This window comes from Sphaerodactylus townsendi, linkage group LG08 (genome assembly GCF_021028975.2).
Source record: "Sphaerodactylus townsendi isolate TG3544 linkage group LG08, MPM_Stown_v2.3, whole genome shotgun sequence".
Taxonomy (NCBI): domain Eukaryota; kingdom Metazoa; phylum Chordata; class Lepidosauria; order Squamata; family Sphaerodactylidae; genus Sphaerodactylus; species Sphaerodactylus townsendi.
In genome coordinates, this window is record NC_059432.1 from 25,998,445 (window position 1) to 26,016,480 (window position 18,036).

The 18,036-nt window shown below is 43.7% G+C and overlaps 2 protein-coding genes across 3 annotated transcripts in view; one reads left to right on the forward strand and one right to left on the reverse strand.

Annotated features, from left to right (window-relative positions):
* The window catches only part of CDH23 (cadherin related 23), a 612,421-nt gene that overhangs the window by 58,574 nt on the left and 535,811 nt on the right, over positions 1–18,036 (reverse strand). Inside the window, exons 38-41 of the mRNA XM_048505079.1 lie at positions 9,409–9,630; positions 9,167–9,286; positions 6,886–7,066; positions 1,868–2,001 (exon numbers count right to left, since the gene is read on the reverse strand). Coding sequence (XP_048361036.1) covers positions 1,868–2,001; positions 6,886–7,066; positions 9,167–9,286; positions 9,409–9,630 — 657 coding nt within the window. The remainder of the gene's footprint in view (positions 1–1,867; positions 2,002–6,885; positions 7,067–9,166; positions 9,287–9,408; positions 9,631–18,036) is intronic.
* VSIR (V-set immunoregulatory receptor) overlaps positions 14,215–18,036 on the forward strand; it is a 32,524-nt gene continuing 28,702 nt past the window's right edge. For both annotated transcript variants that reach the window (XM_048505081.1, XM_048505082.1), the window contains exon 1: positions 14,215–14,374. In XM_048505081.1, coding sequence (XP_048361038.1) covers positions 14,308–14,374 — 67 coding nt within the window. In that variant the 5' untranslated portion in view covers positions 14,215–14,307. The remainder of the gene's footprint in view (positions 14,375–18,036) is intronic.

The following is an 18,036-nucleotide window of genomic DNA, read 5'->3' on the forward strand; positions in this document are numbered from 1 at the left end:
ATATTGATGTTAAAAAGCATTGGGGAAAGGATCGCCCCCTTCGGCACCCCACATTCAATGGGGTATTGCCTGGAACTCTCCTCCCTCAATGTCATTTGCTGTCCCCGGTCTCAGAGAAACAAGTTCATCCAGCACAAGGCTGTCCCCTGTACTCTGATCTCAGCAAGGCAGTGGACCAAAAGGTCATGATCTACTGCATCAAATGCTGTGGTGAGGTCTAATAACACCAATAGTGCCAAACCGCCTCTGTCTAACTGGCACCAGAGCTCATCTACAACAGTGACTGGAACCATCTCTGTCCCATGACCAGGGCAGAAACTGGACTGGAAGGGATCCAACACTTTGGTAACTTCCAGAAACTCCTGAAGTTGATACGCCACCACTCTCTCAATTACCTTTTCCAGGAATGATAGGTTCGATACTGGGCAGTCATTCTGAGAATCTAAATTTGGTCTCTTCAGAAGAGGGCAGACCACTGCCTCTTTCAGCCGACCTGGGAATTGTGCCAGGCGTGAGCTAGAAGCCGCGATGGAGGTTTCAAAGAAAGATTTCTTTGTCTCCTTTGTGGTTTTCTTGTAGGATTTAATTAGTGTCCTATACGAGCATCTTGTCTGTTCATCACAAACCCGCCGCCACGCTCACTCAAGTCATCTCAGTGCCCATTTCATTCTCCTCAACTCCTTGATATATCAGGGAGCCAATTTGGGACAGGCACAAAGAAGATGTCTTGGGGCAACCTTCTCAATGGGTTTAGAGAGTATGGAGTCCCAGCTCTCTACCAGCTCACCAAGAGAGGAGCCAGTGGGAGGAGCATCCCGCAGGATATTCTGGAATCCCTCAGATCCATAAGACTCCATGGGCAGGCCCAAATATTCCCGTCGCCTTGCCAGTGGGGGGCATGGTCACATCAAACTAGGCCCTTAGGTAGTAGTCAAACCATGGCACTCTGATAACAGAATATAGGTCCACATGAACACAAGCCGCAAAGATCAGGTCAAGAGTATGGCCTCCTTGATGTGTAGGGGTCCCGGTGTTTACTAGGGAGAGGCCTAGCATCACCATAGATGACACCAGGTGTACACCAGCCAAAGAGGAGGTCGAATCGACATGGACGTTGAAGTCCCCCAATACTATCAGTTTAGGGAACTGCAATGCCCAGTCAGTAACTGCCTCTAGCAGCCACGCCAAGCTGTCTGATGGTGCACTAGGTGACTGGTACACCAGCAGAACAGCCAACCTCTCTGGGGAATCCCAATGGAGGCCTAAACACTTTATTCCCTCGATCAATGGGATGGGGGACATCCGAAAGGAGATTGAATCCAGGACAACCATCACCACGCCACCACCTCCAGCCTTGTGTTCGCAGCTGGTGGATGACCACGGAGCCCGCTGGGGTGAGTTCTTGAGGGCGACCGTCTCGCCCTCACCCAGGTCCACAACCTGTTCCCCGAGAAAATCATGGAGAACAGTGGTCTTGTTGTTTATGGACCTTGCATTAATCAACACCAGTTGTGGATCAGAGCATTCTGCTCCAACCTCACAACCCACATCCCGCGGATAGGCCTCAGGTCAGACAGAGTGCGAGCTTTCCCATATCTCACTCTGTGTCTCTCATAAGACCTGGGTCTACTGCCATACTTTCCCTTCCCAATAATTACTGGAATCCCTGACCCTCCCATGGCCTCCCAGAAAAATAATTCATAGACTTGCTTCTTCTGTGTCATTTCCACTATCCAGTTTGAACAAAAGCCAAGATTACCCAAGTTCTTCCACAATTCATTTCAAATGATGCTTCTATCTATCTAAAGACTAATGAAAATACCACAGCCTTCCATTCAGTCTAGCCCTCTGGACCACCATGACTTACAGTGGAGCTGAGAGAAGGCACACCTCTATCCTTGGCAGCAATTGTGAGGTTATAGAAAGCAATGTTCTCGCGATCAAGCTCAGCATCTTTTCGTACTCGCAGCTCCCCTTCCACAGGAGAGATCACAAATTCTCCTGCAAGACAGACATAAGGACACACATAGAGGGAGAGGAGAAGACACTCAAAGGTGACAACTTTTCATTTCCAACAAAACGTTAACATAGAAAGGCAAGAACATGCTTTGGGAATGGATGGATTCTGTAATGAGTTTATAGTGCAGAGCCACAAGTCTATGCACTGGCCTTGTAGCTGCTCTGTACCAGAATGCCACCAAGCCACAGAATTCATCCCTCCCAACATTGCTAAACAAATGGTTGTGGTGGGTTTTCCGGGCTGTGTGGCCATGGTCTGATGGATCTTGTTCCTAATGTTTCACCTGCATCTGTGGCTGGCATCTTCAGAGGTGTATCACAGAGGGAAATCTGTTACACACTGTGTATAACAGACTTATAACACAGTGTGTAACAAACTTCCCTCTGTGGTACACCTCTGAAGATGCCAGCCACAGATGCAGGTGAAACGTTAGGAACAAGATCCACCAGACCATGGCCACACAGCCCAGAAAACCCACCACAACCAGTTGAATCCAGCTGTGAAAGTCTTTAACAATACATTGCTAAACAAAGTTTATACATTCTGAACCCAGATCAACATGTAAATGAAAAATAGGTCAGCCCATAATGAACAAATAATAGTGTCAACTACTATTACAGCTATACTACACAACCACATCATCCCACTGACAAAAACACACCATACAAATGTAATACTTTATATCGTCTGTATAGCTCATTAGGTTAGGGTATTCTGCTCCAACCTCACAACCCACATCCTGCTGATAGGCCTCAGGTCAGACAGAGTGCGAGCTTTCCCATATCTCACTCTGTGTCTCTCATTCAATAGTATCAATATCAATCATTCAATGTCAATCATTCAATAGTAATTCAAAAGACCTTTCAGGTCTCACACCATCATATTTTTTCAACAACATATGCACAAAATGCCTAGTCTGAAAAAACTGAAAGAGTAGAGGTTTAATTCCTCCTGTTCTTAATACAATCTCATCATATACCATTGTATGTTGATCTATGACTGATGTCTCTAGATTATCAAGATTAACCTCTCTCCAAATTTGAAGATCTCCTAATTAGGTATATCTTGTTCATTATAGAATATAATAGATAATAGGGAGAAACTTGAACTGAGATTTGATTTTATAGTACACCAAACATGTAGTATAGAGCTAATGATCGAGTTGGTGATGCCAAAGATCTCAGTAGCATCTAGATGACATTGTTAGAAACAAAGTTTCCTTATACTATTCTATCATCTCAGCCTTATAATCAAACATGATATCAGGTAATCCTAATCCCCTTTCCACTAACTGGTATAAGGATTTTTAATTATATATAAATCCAACCAAATTTTATTCTGTTTTAAAAAACCCTTTTATTTGAAATTACACGCTCCCTTAACCAGAGGCATAGGGGGGCAAAATGGCACTCGGCTCTGCCCCTGTGCCCCCCTCATAGTGCCCCAGCCTCCACTTACCTTAGTTCCTCTCTCCTGCTTCTTAGTTCCTCTTTCCTGCAACCTGGTGAGAACTACACTTACCAGGAGCAAGTTCTCATGGGGAAGTGTAGTTCCCACCAGGTTGCAGGAGAGGATCTAAGGGGAAAAAGAGAACTAAGGGGCAGGAGAGAGGAACTAAAGTAAGTGGGGGGCCTAGGGGTGGGGTGGGATAGGGTGGGGGCACCACAGGGGATGGGGAAGGGTGTGGGGGTGATTTTCTGCCCACCACATGACCACATTGGTATGTGACCGGGGCTGGATGCCCTCCTGCCCGTTGGCGCTATGCCACTGCCCTTAACCTAAGGGATGACAAAGGAGCACATGCTTAAATAAATAAGTATATTCTTATTCAAGGAGGTCTTGAGAGACCTTTGAATGCTAGAAAGCTGGAGGAAGTTGGTTCATGTCAGCCCTGATGGCTATTTGAAAAGGCAGAGCTTCCTGAAACTAAACCAGTCATCAGTAAACTTCAAAAATGACCATTTCCTTTTCTAACTTCAGTCAAGTGAACCAGTGTGGCAGCACCTGAAGAGTGCACAGAACATATTTCCTCTCCTTCAAACAACCTTTAGATAGATAACCTTTCCATAATGGTTTGTATTGTTAAGTATTACATTTAACTATGCTTATAAACATGCTTAAGAGGCTGTATGTACCTGTAACTGTTCATTGAGTGGTCACCACTTCAGTTTCAAATGGGTACTGTGCACACGCAGGCTGGCCATGGAAGAAACTTCTAGAGCTCTTAAAGCAATTAGAATGTCCCAGTCCCCCACAATGCAATGTTCTCACAAGGTCTAGAGATAACCTGGGCCAAGATATTTCAATTTCTTTAATTTTTGGCCCTGCAACTCCTATATCAACCTGACGCTGGTGGCCAATTTTGAGATTCCTAGTTTTATTTTTCTAAGTTATGCCTGCAGGGAACACACAGACAGATGGACATGCAGATTCTTTACAGAAGCATGGCAACAGCCAGCTAAATTATTTGGTTTGTTACAATATTTTGATCAGGATCATATGGACAGCCCCATGGGGGGGGGAATGTTTGCAAGTCCTGAGTCTCCTACCAAATGATCCACACAGCACTACACCACAGCAGCAAAAACACACACACCCCCACTCCTCTAAACAACAAGACCAACCAGGAAAAAAACCCCTCACAAACAGGAAAATATAACACTGCAACATAGACTCCTACATTCCTGCTGGATGTCCTTGGGCTAGTCACAGTTGCCTCAGAACTCTCTCAACCCCACTTAGCTCACAACAAGACCCACAACAAGAATCTTAGTCCAGGGCCAGTGGTGGCTCTCAGCAGCCCTGGTTAGGTCATTATAATGAAACAGAAAACATATTGTGAAGAGTTTCATTTGCCAAAAGACAAGGTTACAGAGACAAAGAAAAAAAATTATTTTCAGTCTCAAGAATGAAGTAAGGAAGAAAACAGAAGAGCAAAGGTGAAATTTTGGTTTGTGTTTTTCGTCAAAGAAGTCGAAATGTGGAGGACTGGGGGAGAAAGAGCTTGAGAAGCAGCTCCAACCTTCCTTGGTGGAAGAGACAGAATGGAAGGATACTGCACCTTGCGCAGGTCTGGAAAAAGATGGGAAATCTTGCATGTGGGGGAGCATTCAGATTGCTTTAAGAGTTCTAGAAGCTTCTTTTATAGCAGGTCTGTGCAGGAAAGGTAAACAAAAAAAATCTGACTGGATGTAGATAAGTCAATGCAAACCAATGGTTTTTGATGTAGGCCTGTGCAGGAGTCATATCTATGTGGGACTTTGCTGTGACCAGGGCAAAGAAATATACTTCTACAGTTTTTGGGTTCCTTCACTTCAGCATGCAAGAACGTCAGATCACTTTGAAAGGACAACCTTTTTAACACAGGTTTTTTTTCTATTCAAAGAAATAAAGTTGCAAGAGCTCAAGCCTCTTACAGAAAGATAATATAGTACAACAGGTTGAAATGTTTTCTTGCATGGCGGATGCTGCTTGTAACAGGATTTCCTGATGTAGACACTCCAACTTCTCAGAAAGAGGCCCCTGAGGGGATGGTTTTGAAATGTTCCATTCACTTTCCTAAGACATTTCTGCTTTTTCCCACTCCCTTTTTCCTCACTGAATGCTTTGCATTAAAATAACCAGCCTCTTTGTGCTTTTACTGTGTGCCTGACACTGTTGGGCTTTCAAAGGGAGCAATCTGATCTGAATAAGCAAAGCTAGTGTAAACAGTGTGGTCTAAATCTAACATGGGAACTGCCCTAGTGGGAAAAAAACACTTAAGCATGCTTTTGAGGGATAACTTGGTGCAAAATCAGCATAACATAAATGGGGAGAAACACTACTTGAGTTCCACCTTTTATAATATGAAGTATCTGTTGATAAGAACAAATTACTATTGTAGTTATAACAAGGGACCAAATATTAAGGAACAAAACACATTATAACAATTCACAACAATTCACAACTATTATTTAATAGTTGCACTGTATAGCTGATTAACTGGCTAATAATAATAATAATAATAATAATAATAATTATTATTATTATTATTATTATTATTATTATTAAAACATTTGGCTAATTAAAACATATCTCCAATTAAGTAGACAGGATTATTTGTTATTGTACTATTTTAATTCAAAGTATTTAGAAAGTGTGGATGGCACTACTCCCTCCTCTCTTACACAAGTTGAAAATCTACTAAGATTATGTCTACTATGACAGATGTGTGTATCATCTAAAAAGAAAATAATAAGAGTTTTTAAACTTCAGAATTACCATTTTTCATATAGAATTTAATAAATTAATAACTCATCAAATAAAACTCTCATGACTAATCACCTAAGATTTCCTTAATCTCATCAGATCCCTCTTTACTATTATAAATGTAAACAATTTCCATAGAAGTTATGATGTACGTACTGGTTTCTCATTCAGCCTCACAATAATATAAGGCAAGTGACTTGCAGGACAATCCTACGTAGTCTGAGTACAGGATTATTCTGCAGAACACCCATGTAATACATAGGCAAAGGCATACTAACTAGCCCAACCCATCCAACTAATTAATGCTAAGGCAAACATTTTAACACAGATTGTGAAATGGTTTAATACAACATTCCAAAATGAACAACCTTACTCATCTCTATTACCTTATGATTTAGGCAGAGGAAAGCATTCTTGGTTCAGAAGCAGGAAAACGTAGGTTAATTAAAACTTGTTACAAAGCAGGGGACAAGGCAGGAAAGGAATTTTGAATCCCTACCTTGTATTACCACTGATCCTATTGACCATTCCTGCATTTGTATACATGAACAAGTTTTCTAGATGGACTGAAAGCTGCAGGCACAGAGTTGTATTGCTCTTTCTTTTCCGTCACTTACCAAGGGCATTCCCTGCTATGATGCTGTACTCCACTTGTCCACTGGGCCCCGAATCTCCATCATGAGCCAGGAAAGTCCAGACCCTTGGACCTGGTTGGCCTTCTGTGATGTCAAAGGGTCCCTCATAAGAATGCGGGAAAGTTGGTTGATTGTCATTGATATCATTCAAGTTTACTAATACCTGAGATTAACACAAAAATGCATAGAAGAATTCTAAGTGCTCAACAGACAGCGGGAGCGCAAATCTAGAAAATTTCTAAGAAAAGGCTGCATATGACCACCCAGACTGTCACTTTCAAACTGCGTCGAGAGCAAAGAGACAGACATTTACTGAATAGGAAAAGGGGGGAAATTACTAAGTACTAGAAGTCAAAATGGAACATTTTTAAGAACTGAAGAGAACTTGCAGGCAGAGTAGATTATACTGCATTAGCAGTCCCCACAGTCTATGGGCTCTTCAAGTCAGGAAAAACTGCAGAGCCTCCAACAAACTGCTGTTCATTGACATTTTGCATCTGTCACATGGAGAGTCTATTCTCCCACAGAGGCCACTTGACATCACTCGGTGTGACAGCAATTATTACAAGGTAGAACAATTTGTATGTATTGGCTCACCAAACCATTGCAAACCCCTTTTTTCAGGGTGATTGCAGTGCCATGATGAAACACTTGCAGTTTTTACAGTGAGTCACTGATAAACACAGCCAACACATGGAGCAATCAAAAAGAGTTTTTTTGTGGTAATCATGGTGCATAAGCTGGCTTCTTAAGCACACTGCAGCAAAACCAGAGGGGCCACTCCTCAGAAACAGATTCAAAGGAGAAAAAGGGAAAGACTGCTACATGTCCTTATCATATTAACTTTAAAGCGCCTGGAAAAGGAAGTCAAAAAGTTTATAGAAAATGAAGTTTATTTATTAAATGCAGTTACACTCCACCTTTCTCACCTAAGGTGGAACCAAAGCTCCTTATATCACTCTCCTCCATTTTATTCTCACAACATCCCTGGAAGGTAGGTTAAGCTGAGGGAGTGTGACTGGCCCATGGTGATCCAGTGAGTTTCCATGGCATGAGTGAGGATGTGAACCTGGGTCCCCCAGATACTAGTCAGACACTCTCAATCACTACACCACACTGCCCTTACTGATTCCCAAGGATGACGATGAATTAACACAAGGAGTGAACTGCATGATTTTCAGAGTGTTGCTGTCATTTTGACTCCTGAGTCCTGATCTAAACAAAATGCAACTTGAGAACAGATCAGGAAAAGGTACACTTTCCCCTTAAAACTTATCACAACCATTTTGTGAATTGTGGTGTTGTGTGGTTTCCAGGCTGTATGGCCGTGTTCTAGTAGCATTTTCTCCTGACGTTTTGCCTGCATCTGTGGCTGGCATCTTCAGAGGATCCTCTGAAGATACCAGCCACAGATGCAAGCGAAACATCAGGAGAAAATGCTACTAGAACACGGCCATACAGCCTGGAAACCACACAACACCCCAGTGATTCCAGCTGTGAAATCGTTTGACAATACATTTTGTGAATTACTGAGGCAGTAGCTGTTTTAAATGGCTTTATTTATGCAGTGGCAATGGCATAATATACATTTATATGATTAGGTCCATTCCAGGTTTGGAGGGCCCTTTGAATTTCACCCACCAGCCTGTGTGTGTTTCCACTGCCTTTATGTCCTTTTCTCACCTTGTGAGCCTTTCCACTGCCTATGTCCCTTCCCCAGTGCAGCTGGGTGGTGTATGCAAATGGGGACACCACCACTGTGCCTGCCAGGCAGTGTGTCACTACAGGGGGCTCTGCACCAATAGGCCCTGCCAGAAATTCTGTGCCCTGGCAGCTGCCCCATCTCAGATATGGGGACACTGGTCCTGTATAAAATAGTGGTAATTGACTAGTGAAGAGATGACTTTGCAGTACACACATCACAGAATGGGAAAGCATTAATTTCAGTAGCAGTTACTTTTTATAAAAAATGTGGAAGGATATGCCTCAAGTGAAATAAACCTGTGAGTGAGATAATGATAAGTAGAAGTTGGGGGTGGGGGGTGGGAGGTGCAACCACTCTCCACAGAGTCTTCCTTCAGACTACAGAAACTTCCTACAACTAAAGTGGTCTTTTCTCCAACAGTTTCTTGGTCTGGAGGAAGGCTTCAAACTTTGCTCAGAGGATTGGGAGTACAGGGGAAGAGCCCACCATATTAGAAAGTACTTTTAGAGATGTTTACTATTCATAGGCTTCATGTTTTTCCTCACAGCAGATATATACCATTGCGGTGGAGATGAGTCGACGTGAAGGAATTGGGCATTGGTCAGTGGCTGTGACAATCAGAGTGTAACGCCCATGGCTTATTTCGTAGTCCAGTTCCTTGACAGTGCGGATTTGCCCCTAAAATGAAACAAACAAACAAACAAAAAGAGTTGCCTTTCAGCAATGAGGGAAGCCACTCATGGAACTTGGGCTTGGGGGTCACAGCATGGTAGAAACCAGAGGTGTGGTCCTGTACTAACCGTAGTGCTGTTTATGTGAAAGGTGTCCATGATGTTGCCCTCTGTGATGGAATATGTAACAGTGCCATTCAGTCCTTCATCCAGATCCACTCCATTGATAGTGATAAGGATGGCATTGAGTGTGCCAGGGCCTTCGTCAAGTGTGACTTCATACTGCTGCTGCTGGAACATGGGGGCATTGTCATTCTCATCCAAGATGGTCACATATACTGTAGTAGTTGCCTGTGGGCAAACACAGATACACTTGGAATCATGCTAAGGAAAAAGGATAAAGGACACAAGCCAACGTTTTAATATCTTTTTGTACTACTAGGTAATGCTAGGTCTCCGACAGGGCAAATAAAAGAAATAAAAAATATAAACCTGCGCTAAAGACTGCTATATTGGAAAAAGGAAGAATAAGGGAACAATAAAGCTCCCGATCATGAAAATCATTAATATGTCTTCTCACAATGCCCCTGATACCAAATAGATCTGTTGGTACTTTTCATAAAGCGAATTACTTCTGGAAGTTTCAGAAAGCTTCCAGCCCTTGAATACAATCGTCAATAATACAGGTCATTTAGAGATTAGTTCAGGTCTGTCAGAAAAAAAGAGACATCATGGAATTGTGGTGGTCCTCAAGAAAAAGAAGGGATGGGATAGGTTAACATAATACTGAACCAGGAGGATGATGAGCTATGCTCTGTGGGAGATCCCATGGGAGGACATCAAGCTATGCTCTGTGGGAGATCCCATGGGAGGACATCAGCCTTAGCTATGGGCTAAGGCTGTTTCCCTGACAGAAGCCCTCACAGAGCTTCTGATACAGCTGCAAGAAAGAACCTTCCCTCCAACTTGTGGCTCTTTAGATGGAGGAAGAATCATTTAATGTGAAGGAAGACTCCTTAGGCTGGACGAAGGCTACTGACTTTGCTGAGTGGAATGTTAGACTACAGGCCAGTGATTTGGTGAAATGTCCTGTATCTTCGTTATGACGAAGAGGAAACTGTGGCAGCAGCACTGATAAACAGAAGTTCCGTTTTGGCTCTCTTCAAAACAAAACCTTTTATGACTATCGAAAATGAAAAAAGAATAGTTCATTGAATAGTAATTTTGTAACTGCTATGCAGCAGTGGCGTAGTGGTTAAGAGCAGGTGCATTCTAATCTGTAGGAACCGGGTTTGATTCCCCGCTCTGCCACTTGAGCTGTGCAGGCTTATCTGGGGAATTCAGATTAGCCTGTGCACTCCCACACACACCAGCTGGGTGACCTTGGACTAGTAGTCACAGCTTTTCGGAGCTCTCTCAGCCCAACCCACCTCACAGGGTGTTTGTTGTGAGGGGGGAAGGGCAAGGAGATTGTAAGCCCCTTTGAGTCTCCTACTGGAGAGAAAGGGGGGATATAAATCCAAACTCTTCTTCTGCTTTAAAGGGATTGCAGACATCCTTGAGACCAGGCATTAGCAAATGTTCAAATAAGATGTCCTATTCATACAAATCTATCAACCTGCCTATAAACCCACCTCCCAACCAAAAACACAACAGACAACCAAGGAGCCCATACATCAAATGCCATTCTCCAAACTACATCTTTATGGTGTGGTTTGATAACAGGCCGCACAGCCTCATGTAAGTGCCAGGGCATTTGAGTGTTTATCTCATGGTTGCCAGCACATAATGTCTGTTTAACATGACTGTGAAGTTGGGTCAGGATAATGGGCTATTTTCTGTTTGCGCAACACTTCCTAAACCAGAGGAAACAAATGATGGCTTGAAAAATTCATGCTGCTCTTTGATAGGTAAAGGCTTGGATCACATAGCAAATCTCTGCTAATGGGAGGAATTTTGGTCAGCCATGAAGAACAGCTCTGCAAAGAAAGATAAACATTCTTTCGGACTGATCCTATGTTGATGAGGGACTGAAAAAGGTGGTGATGAAGACACTTGTGGAGAACTCGAGGACAGCAAGGGGGGGTAGAATACTATACGGGAAAGGTAATATGAAGCTCAGAAGATTAGATCAATGAATCTTTGTTGTCAGGGCAGGTCACTCAATCATGTTACTTCTAAAGAAGCAAATAGGCAAGACCAGGTCACTTCCCCTCCTATCTGCCAAAGCCCCAGGAACAAAGTCCAGATTTGACCTTGCTTGATAGGATCACCAAATGTAAATGCTGACAACTTACAAACAACTTGCACCAACCCAGGAAGGGGGTTCAAGGTAAGTGAGAAGGGAAAATGGTTTGCCATTGCCTTCTTCTGCAGACTTACAGCAATCCAGAGGTATAGCTACAAGAGGTGCACGTTGTGCGTGCCTGGGGGGCAGCAAAAATTTCAGGTTTGTTTTTTTGTATTTTTTAGCGTTTTTCAGTTTTTGGCCTGCAGGGGGTGCAATTTTAGGCTAGCAGCACCAAAATTTCAGGGAGTTTTTGGGGGACTCTCCTGATGATACCACCCAAGTTAGGTGAGGTTTGGTTCAGGGAGTCCAAAATTATGGACACCCAAAGGGGGTGCCCCCATCCCTCATTGTTTCCAATGGGAGCTAATAGGAGATGGGGGCTACACATTTGAGAATTCATAACTTTGGACCCCCTGAACCAAACTTCACCAAACCTGGGTAGTATCATCAGAAGAGTCTCCTAAAGATACCCCGAAATTGTGATGCTACTAGCCTAAAAACTGAGCCCCCTGCAGGCAGAAAACTGAAAAAACACAACAAACACAAACGAACATGGGGGGAGGGGGGAGGCAGCAAAACTCAGATTTTGCACCAGGCTCCATTTTCCCTAGCTACACCTCTGCAGCAATCTGCTTGGTTTCTTAAATCTGATGAGTCTGGGATTTACTATGCTACCTTCCCATTTAGCATTACTAAATTTCTGTTATCAGTTTATGAGAATAACTGGAAAAAACCATCCACAATGAGCTTAATTAATTGAAAAGGAGTCTCCAGCTGTTTTCTTATCTTGCACAAGAAAGCTTTAGTAAGGCATTAATTCTGAAAATCTGATGTGCTATGGGCTAGTATTTTAACATATTGAGATAAAAACATCTAAATCAGCCGAAACATGTACAATTTTAACATTTTAATGAGGTCAGCCCCATATATGTTTTAAGGATCAAAAAGGCTTAGCCATTCTTGTCTTAGACAATGCCTTTGCAACCTTTGAAACAATGTTAAAAACATTATATATGACAAAGCACTTGTCCAACATCATGTGATTGCAGTGTTATTTGGCCTCGTAAAAGACTTCTTTACAGAGTGTCTCTTGCAAGCTACTCTGTTCATTTTCATGTGTTTGCAGTCTTTCATGTGTTTGCAGTCTCCATATGGGAGACTGAGCAACCAGCTTTGCCCAGTATGTGCCCAGGTAGGGTATCAAGGCAGACTGTGCATGCAATTTTCCATTCTGTCTTGTGGAGAACTTCTCCGAAACTTCAACACTTGCATATTCTTACATTAGTAGCTGTTGTTCCAGTAAGAGACAGGACTAAAGGCATCCTTGCCAGATATTCAGGTCCTCATCTTGAATTTTCAATTCTTTTTTCTGCTTTAAAAAAAATGTGTTTCAAGCTTTTGTTAACTAATGGAGAATAATGGAAATTATGTAGACCATATTCTAGTCAGTTGTTCAGTAACAATTTTAAAATTTAACAAACAGGAACCTGTAAGAATTTGCAAGAATCATCTTATTTCCCCTCCCACATTATTTGCAATGTCATTTTCATAAAAGCTTCCATAGCCTCTCATTTCCTGCTTCTTTCTCTCTTTCCCACCAAACAGCCAATCAACCTTCATCTGCTTCTCTGCCTCAAGCTTTCCCTGTTCCCAACCCAAACAACCTCTACCTTGTATGGCTGCCGTGGAGGGGAAGTTATGGTGCTATATTTGGCAGAGACTTCTCCTCTCCCCAAATCCTGCCCCCCCCCCCCTCTCCCGGCTCTACTGCAAATCTCCAGGAATTTTGAAACTTGAAGCTGGAAGCCATAGCTAGGCTGTGGGTCTTCCCTCAAAGGCCAAAACAGTCCTGGAAACAGCCCTGCTATCTCCCCCTGAATTTCACTCACAAAAACTCCAAGCCTAGTATGTTGTGGTTGCCTAATTACAGCCATTGAGGGAATCAGTTTATTAAAGCTGCAGGTGCGCCTTGTATAATTTTGGGTCTTAAAACCCCCTCATAATTTACACATCTTTAATTAAAAACCCATTGGACTGCCACTTATTTACACAGGAGTCCAGTAGCCTCTTAAAGATTAGCATAATTTATTATCTTCTGTGAGCACTGACTCAGAAAGGCTCATGCTGAAATAAATTCTGTTAGTCCTTCAGGTGCTCCCAGACTGCTGTGCAATTTCCCCCTGAAATTATTAACACTGATTTACCACATCCCTCCCCTCAGGGGATCTTCTCCACACACAAACTGTCTGAAGAAGGCCTGAACAGATGCTCACTCTGTCTCTGATACTGAAAGGCAAGAATTGTCTGTATGGGATAGCTCTTCACCTCACACTACTGGGACTGTGTTGTGTGCGTTTGTGCCAGTTGGGGGAAGCTGTTGTTTCAGTCACTCGGCGCTAGAGTTGCAAGATTCTTCAAACGCAAACTGTCGATAAGACGGGTTCCAGCCAGTGACCCAACGTGCGGTCTCCTTCAACCTGTCAACTCGTGGGTTGCCCCCATTTCTCTTTCTCGCCTCGGATCTCCTGGGGGTGCTCTTCGCTTTTGCAGCCTCCGACGCGCACAGGAGCTGCTGTGCAGCAGCGCTGGGGAAATTTCCTGGCTTTCGCACTTCCCCTCACACCCGCTGGTCGCTCGGCCGGCTCGCGGGGCGCAGCTCGCACGAGAGGCGCGCGGGCGCAGGCGAGTCCAGCCGGGCAGAGTGGAATCGAGCAAGGAATTGCTGCCTCGGGGACGGCATGGACCGGGCAGGGAAGAGGGGGCTGCTGGTGGCGCAGCTGACGCTCGCCTGGGTCTCCTATCAAGGTAAGGACCGCCTTGGAAGAACTTGGGCTTGTGTGACCGACGCAGCTCGGTCGAGCGCCTTCCTGGCTATTGCTACGGACGGTTGGCATTCCTGATCTTAAGGGCGACAGCGCGAGAGAGTGCCAGCCAGCCGAGAGGAAGCATCTCCTTTCCTCCGTAAACTACCAGCCGCCCTTCTCTAATTGGGAGGGGGTGGTGGGCTGTGGAAGGAGTCCTAGGAGAGGGCGCTGCTACTGTGGGGTAGGGAAAGGGGGGCGCGGCGCGAGAAAGAGGTCGCGTTTTCACAGTTGGGCTGCAATCATCGTCAGAAACGATGCTCCCTTTGCCCTGCGTGCCCCCCCCCCCCTCGCCCCAATACCTAACAGAAGCCAAAGGTTCATCTGGCTAGCCTCTAAAACAGGAGGAGGGCATTGCATTGGAAATGCTGCTTGGGGGAAATACCACTTTTCTTTGCCATAGATAGAAGGTGCTTGTTTTGAGTTAGGAGAAGAGCATCTCTGAAACCTGCAGCTCTCTCCAACTTTGCTCTCTTTCCTATGGATGTGGATGGGTATTCTAACACCCTGAAGTATCATGCTTGCTATGATTTTTGCACGCACAGCTTTTTTGCTTACCAGTTCACCTCCCAGCTGTCATCAAAGGCAGATGTTCAGTGGGCACAGCTGCATGAATGGGTGCAGCTGGACAGGAGCCAAAGGGCATCTCTTCAGCTGGTGCTTGGTACCCTCAGGTGAACTTGTTGCAAAGCTGCTATGTTACCAGTGGCGTATGTAGGCAAACTGGAGCCCTGGGCAAAACCTGATTCCCTCCTTCGCATGGGTGACCACCCTCTCCCACTGTGACCAAACAATGATTTTTTTTCCCACCAGGTCGTTTCAAAGTCACCATCACATTATAGAATATGCCCCAACTCACAAATCTAAACACAGCAATGGGCCAAAATGCTTTCAAGATGTTTTATTACTGCTATGAAAACATTTTATGGTATTGTATCCAGTCTCCCCAATTGGGGGAAACAGCATCACTTTCAATGTTATTTAAACTGGGAACCCCAGATTCTCCCTTTAAGGTGGATTTAAAAGGAGAATCTGGGGTCCCCAGTTTAAACAACATTGAAAGTGATGCTGTTTTGGGGTGGATTATCCCCCACCCTGAAACAGCATCATTTTCAATGTTGTTTAAACTAGGGACTTCAGATTCTCCCTTTAAACAACTTTTATTAGGCATTGAGAGAATAAAAGAAAGAAAGAAAACAAGCATTGGCAGGAAGCGAGTGGATTTAAAAGGAAAATCTGGGGAAATTTAGGGGGTGTCTGCTGTCAGGGGTGCAATTATTAAGATAGCAGCACCAAAATTTCAGAGTACCTTCATGAGACCTTACTGATGATACTACCCAGGTTTGGTGAAGTTTGGTTCAGGGGGTCCAAAATTATGGACCCTCAAAGGTGTAGCCCCCATCTCCTATTAGCTCCCATTGGAAACAATGGGGGATGGGGCACTCCCTTTGGGAGTCCATAACTTTGGACTCCCTAAACCAAACCTCACAAAACCTGGGGGATATCATCAGGAGAGTCTCCCGAAAAATCCCGTAAATTTTGGTGCTGCTAGCCTAAAAACTGCACCCTCTGCAGGCCAAAAACAGAAAAACACTGAAAATATTAAAAAATCCCACAAACGAACCTGCAGTTTTTGCATCCCCACAAGGGGGCACCCTGGGCAACTGCCCACTTTGCCCAATGGGAGGAACGCCTCTGTATGTTACTCATGCAGGCCCTTAAATACATTGTGTTGAACGAGAGGAACTTTGTTTTTTGTTTGTTTGCAATTGTGGCTTCTGAGGTTTGCCAAGAGAAGCTGAGATCACTGAAAACTGAATCACTCATGCCTACCAAACACTTTTAAAAGGAGAGGAGTGACAGGAACAATTAACAGATCATTTTAGCATGTAATCGCTCCTTCCCTTTGCATAAACAGACAAAATAATCAGCTAACTTGCTACTTAACCTGTAAAGAAATAAAAAATTTCCCCTAAAGTATCAGCCGGAATTGGATTTGAACAACTGTACATCTTTGTATAGCTATGATTGTAACAGACTGCTTTGAGCAAATAAAAGTCTTTTAGATTCAGTTCCCCATATATAAAATGGAATTATTCATACCCTGTTTTTCAAGGTTACTATTTGGCAAAATTAGATTAATACTGAAAGCACTTGTCATGCAAAAGTGGCCATAACAGACTCTGATCTGTGGATGGGAGGGATGTGTGGCTAAAGCTCTAAGCAAAAGGATGCTAAACAGGATTTCTGTGATCTTCATGCCCTCATAATAGTCCAGCAGCCACATGGTGATCTCGTAGGAGAAATGGTTAAAAAAATTAAGAGTCCAAAGGTGCTTTAAAGACTATCAAAATTTATTTCAGCATACGTTTTTGTGAGTTAGACCTCAGTTCATCAGATGTATATATCCACTAGGCATATACACTGATACACAAATGTTAGGGGGGAAAAAAGAGAAGGGGAAAGTGTTACAAAATGAGACCAGATTAAAATGAAATCCAACCAAAAGTAAATGCCCCAACATGGAATGCCCTGGCTAGCCTGGTCTTATCAGATCTCAGAAACTAAACAGGGACAACCTGGCAGCAGAGGCGAAGCTACAAGGGGAACAGGGGGTGCACGCTCCACTGGGCATGTGCCTGGGGTTGTGTAAAAATTCAGGTTTGTGTTTGTATTTTGTGTTTTTTCAGTTTTTGGCCTGCAGGGGGTGCAGTTTTTAGGCTAGCAGCACCAAAATTTCAGAGTATCTTTAGGAGACTCTCCTGATGATATCACCCATGTTTGGTTCAGTTTGGTTCAGGGGGTCCAAAGTTATGGACTCCCAAAGGGGGTGCCCCATCCCTCATTGTTTCCAATAGGAGTTAAAAAGAGACTGGGGGCCCCTACACCTTTGAGGGTCCATAATTTTGGACCCCCTGAACCAACCCTGAACCAAACTTTACCAAACCTGGGTGGTATCAGGAGAGTCTCCTAAAGATCCCCTGAAATTTGGTGCTGTTAGCCTAAAAACTGCACCCCCTGCAGGCCAAAAACTGAAAAAAACACTAAATATAAAAAACACAAACAGACATGCGGCACAAAACTCAGATTTTGCATGGGGCTCCATTTTCCCTAGCTATGCCTCTGCCTGGCAGGTATTTGAATGGAAATCCTACAATGAATACCAGTGTTGCTATGCAGAGGCAGGCAATGGCAAACCATCTCTAAATGTCTCTTGCCTTGAACATGTTAAGATCTGTAAATTCACTTATAATATTTCTATCACCCTTATTATACTGTTCATATCCTCCTTGTTACGATGAAGGCATGGATGATGCTAAAATGCTAATACCAGCAGCGAGTGAGAATTCGCAAACATCTCTGTATCATCTTCCACAAAGTGAGCCATGACTCAGAAAAGCTTCTGTTGGGATACATTTTGCAACACTTCAAAGTGCCACTGGGTTCATGTTTAATTTTGCTGATACTGACTACTAGCTCTAGGGAATTATCACCTTAATTGGGTGAGAATGGACAATTCTGTTAGGGACCTTTAGCTTCCCCCTCACAGTATAATTGTTCCTGGGTTCCCTGAAGAGGGATTAATTAGAGTTCTCCCATAGGAAA